The sequence below is a fragment of the Henckelia pumila genome, chromosome 3 (assembly GCF_033568475.1).
Source record: "Henckelia pumila isolate YLH828 chromosome 3, ASM3356847v2, whole genome shotgun sequence".
NCBI classification, from domain to species: domain Eukaryota; kingdom Viridiplantae; phylum Streptophyta; class Magnoliopsida; order Lamiales; family Gesneriaceae; genus Henckelia; species Henckelia pumila.
The window spans coordinates 71390386-71395507 of NC_133122.1; the positions used below are offsets into that span (position 1 = coordinate 71390386).

Sequence of the window (5122 nt, forward strand, 5' to 3'; positions counted from 1 at the left end):
AGAAGGAACTACCGCCCCGTTTTGAGAACACGTAGGTCTGCCACGGGAACCATGCATGATATAATGGTCCAAAATGTGATTGTAGCTCGGTTCGATACATTTAAATTCGAGCACAAACTCTTCTTAAATCAAAACATTATCATGTTTTGTTCTAAACAATATCGTCGTCATAAGATCATCTGTGCCGCAAGATCATATGAAGTGAAAAAAAAAACGCAAATCAAACGAACATGCATGTAGCATCAACCATATGCTTCCAAGAATTCAGTAACATCAACAATCTAATTAACTAGAAGACTCGAACACCGTTTAGAATCGCAAGACAGACAAATTATTGATAATTCCCGTCTCATTCCATGTTAAAAATCATTCCTCCAACCGAACCAGGTTGTTCACATCACGTGGTTGAAAATGGTAAGAAATTATGAGGGTGTACACCTCAAACAACTGCATTTCACTTGTCTTGATATTATATGCTACGCAACATTTCTGAGTGTCTTTGGTGTTGAAGAACAACACCTCCCCAGCTTCTAACCAACCAAGGGGATCCAAGAACTTCAGGCGATGGGGAAACAAGTCCGGGAATTTGCATATCAGAGGTCTCAAATCAAACCTAAGCAACATAGTCCACGTCCCGGATTCCGGATTCATTTCCCAAACGTCCCTGTAAAGCTCACTGGATCCACAAACAACAGATAGATTACTGCCCATTGGAAGAAATTTTCTAAGTCCATGTTGTGATTGAGGAGGCAGAGGAAACTGGAAGATTGTTTCGGTCTCTACATTCAATGTCAAAATGAATGTCGTCCCGATCCAGTGTATAAAGGCTCCAGTAACCAATGGTTTAGAAATGAAAGCTTCCCTGCTGATCAGAGACAAGTGTTCTACGTCGATACGCCTCCAAACTCTATCAACTCCAACGGTTAGAATTTCAATATTTTGCGACTTGGAAGGGAATAAACCACAATGGCGCGCCTGCACCACTTTATACTCCATGGAAGCCTCGTCAAATGCTAAACGAAAGTATTCGTGGGTTTTAATTTGATGGAAATATGGAGGAAGAATGGCCCTCTGCTTCGTCAAGGGATCACTAACATAAAGAAAACGAAGGTATCTGGGATCGCGGGTCAATATCAAACCATTACAGCTACTCCATACTGGGTATCCAAGCCCCTGGCCGAACTTGGATATCTCGAGACAACCTCTCCGCATTTCCACATAAATTGTTAGAGTAGATGCCCTACAAGCCAAATGTTGGTCAGGGATTTTATTGACTCAAGTGTAATAACAATCTTTATTTTAATATAATTAATCTTTTATCTGGCATTTTCTTTATCTGTATACCCATGCAAGTTGCATAGATAAAGACCTTGAATATACTATAGTAAGATATGAGGTTGTACATATGATGACAATCATGAAACACATATTATTAATTACTGTATATTCTAAATCAAGTTCCTAGTCGATTGGGCCATCCAAAATAAGGATAAGGATCGCTCGAGCTCGAGACTAGAATCTATGATGATGTGTACCACGTTTCATTGGTATGGACATAGAGATGTTCAATCATACAGATTGGTGCTCATACGATGAGTTCACTGAACTACCCTCCCTCGGACTTCCCAAGTGGTTATCATTCATCGATTGGATAAGTCCGTGGTTATGGTTGTACACCATTAGTCCTTACGACCCGAAACAACACTGAGGCTCTACATGCTAGGACTTTACTTTGACTCGTTTACCGACTCCATGAGGGTCATCAGGTGGCGAGGTTGGGTACACTTGCGACACATGTAGGAGCCAGTGCATTGTAGTCGGGGATTCACCGCTCACCTATGGGTGTGGATATCCTATGTGATCAAGTGAGATAATAGTGCATGGAATCTCTGGCCAGAGTGTAAGATGTGTAGTAGAGTAAAGTGTTTACCAAGTTACACATGCGATGCCACTATGTATTCTCAAAGACATCACATCGTTATCGAAATTGACATGCAACCCTCGATGAACTAATGGTTACAGTTTCGATCGGGATATATGAGATGAAGGGACTGTACTGTACGTTAACCATAATCGACTGGTTCTTGCAGGCACTATCAGTGATACCTAGGAAATCATGGGGCGGTGCTACTTAACGCTCTTACCATGATTCGATGGGTTAAATCAGAAATGAGTTCTAACATTTTATGATCAAGGAGTTGATGCATATAATGAGGCTAATAAGGGTAAGCTTGGACCCACAGCTAGATGTATCCCTGAACCATTGAGGGTTACACAAGTACTGGTTTTCCTGTTCCCGTTGAGATAATAAATTCAAAGAGTTGAATGTATGATAAAAAAATTTGACTGGATCGATAGATAAGCTTTATAAATGGTTTATAAAGGCTTATAGAAATTTTGAGAGCAAAATCAATTAAAAGGGTTTAATTAATTTTTTTCGAGTTGGACTCGGATTTAAGGACTCACTCAATATATATATAAATGCATATATATATATAGATATATATATATATACGATATATATATATATATGGATATATATAATATATATTTATGATTGTGGGACCTTATGTTTATAATAATATATTTATATATATTATATATATATATATTATATTATTATAATATTTAAAAAAAAAAGTTAAATGAGTTGTCGACAATAATAGCCGACAATCTCATTTAATCCCTTCAATCAATTGATTGAAGGGATTGACAAAAAAAAATTAAGTGCATTGGATGCACAGAAAATTTTTTCATTCTCTCTGCTCGAAGCTCTCAGAAAAGGCAGAGAAAAGAAAATTTTTCTTTGCTGCTAAAAACTCTCTTCTCGACCAGTCATCTTCTTCATTTTTCAACGAAAAATTTCTTCTTCTTTTAAGTGCAATTTAGAAGAAGAACAGAAAATCCGGTCGTGGACCTGATTTGAAGAAAGGAGGAAAAATCCAGTTGATTGTTCGTAGGGATTTACAACAAGAGCTATTTTCGAAATTGTTTCGAAATAGTTGGAGCCATCGTCAATCTTTTAAGATTGATAGGTAAAATTCTTGTAACACCCTACGTACATTTATTTAAACCATACGAGTGTCCAAGCATATTTTGAACGTCAAAATAATTTTTTAAACTTTCGCTGCGCCTTGGGCACGATAGAGATTCGAGATCCAACAGTGGTATCAGAGCCAGGTTCTCTATATCGTATGGTTTATTTCATGTTGAGTATTTTTAATTTCTAACCACATAAGAAAATATTACAAAATCGCTTCACCATAAAATTTAATTTTATAGAATTTAAAATATATATATATAGATATATGTATGTATATATATATATATATACGTATATAGATATATATTATAAAATATATAGATATATGTATGTATATATATATTACGGTATATATATATGTACGTATATAGATATATATTATAATAATATATAGGATATATATTATTATTATCATATATATGTATAGATATATGTATATATTTATTACGATATATATATACATATATAGATATATATATGCATTATTGTTATTATATATATTATTATATATAGATATGTGTATATATATGCATTACGATATGTATATATAAACATATATAGATATATATATATATAATATAATAATAGTAATCATGCTTTGCATTAAATGCAAAGCATGATTGCCGAAACAGCAATTGGGCTGACTGTCCGAATTTAGTTCGGGCAATGTTCGATCAGTAGGTGTAGGGGTGAGTCTGAAAATGTTTCGGGCAGCTTTACACATATACATATTTTTCGAAAAGAGTTTCGGATCCGATGCGATTTTATAAAATATTTTTTTATGAAATAAATAATTAGAATATGATTTTAATTATTTATAGTAAAAGGAGTTTTACAAGAAAATCAATTATTATTGAATTAATTAGAAATTAAATAAAGAAGTTTATTTAATTTGTTAATTCATTTAATAATTGTGGCGGTTAGTGATAAAATTACAAGATACATGAAATTGATGAATTATATAATATGTGATATTATATGCATGAAGGATGATTGAGAGCCATGAACAATGTGCTAGGTGTATGTTAGAATATTTTTCATGTCTCAACTAGTATAATTTTATTTGATAAAATTAAAGTGAGTCTGGTTTATGGCTCGTTCCCACCCCTTGATATGTATCCCTTATGTGCCATGGCTATTCAAATGTAAATATTTGTAATAGTGGGAGATCAAGATTGGAAGATGATGGACCCGATGATCAAGATGCGACATGTAAAATATTGGAAGCTTATGTAATAAGTTGCATTTGCATCCCTGCATTTACCTAGGATTTGGACCTTGATCCATGCTTGGCTCGCATAGATCAAATAGTATTGGCAATCGATCATCCTTATTTAATTGTCATGTTATGATATATGCGATATATAGTAATATGCATGTATGTATATTATTCGATAATATAGTTGCATGAATCCGGCAAACATACAAACTCATGGCACGCGATTTTAAATAAAATGATGAGACAATTTCAAAATTAAAATCCCTCATTTTGAATATGATTCAAAATTTATATCAAGCCATAAAAGTAAAAATTAAAAGAGTTTAATTTATTCTTGTCTTCCATCAACGGTGGTTGCATGTTGAACGCTACCCGCGGTCAGTGTCTGGCTCATATTATTGGGGAGACCTGGACGTCGAAAAGCTGTGACTTCCACTGACATAGGTGATGTGAATTGGGTGGAACTCCCATGAATTCAGCTCATATTATTGAGGGAACTCATGGCGACCATCTACTACGATTCAACATTGATGGGTCGGCTTGACACTCGAAGATAAACGACGTTATATTATTGGGTCCTTATCAAGAGTGAGACGAAACACGTAGAGGTTGCATGGGGATGCAATTGGGCTCTACCTTTTAGAAATTATGATTGGCTGATATTGTTCGGGATCATAGTTATCTAGATTGGACTCTACGTGCTCACTAAGGAAATACGATTTCCCGTTTTCATCAGAGGGTGGTGAAAATGTCAAAATAGTGGGAGGAAATTTATAAAATTGAAGTCCATATTTTATATCTTAAAATTATTTTAAAATAATCAGTAACGATTATCTGTTTTCATTTTCAGTATGTTTAAG

The 5122-nt window shown here is 34.5% G+C and overlaps 1 protein-coding gene across 1 annotated transcript; it reads right to left on the bottom strand.

The window, feature by feature from the left end:
• Window positions 1-366: 366 nt before the first annotated feature.
• Window positions 367-1212, bottom strand: LOC140888993 (F-box protein At5g07610-like). Its single transcript, XM_073296688.1, has one exon. The coding sequence runs from the start codon at window positions 1210-1212 to the stop codon at window positions 367-369; it is 846 nt and encodes a 281-aa protein (XP_073152789.1).
• Between the last annotated feature and the right edge of the window lie 3910 nt (window positions 1213-5122).

Bases quoted from the DNA above. Each gene is read 5' to 3' on its own strand.
- LOC140888993 (XM_073296688.1), bottom strand. From the start codon at position 1,212: ATGCGGAGAGGTTGTCTCGAGATATCCAAGTTCGGCCAGGGGCTTGGA.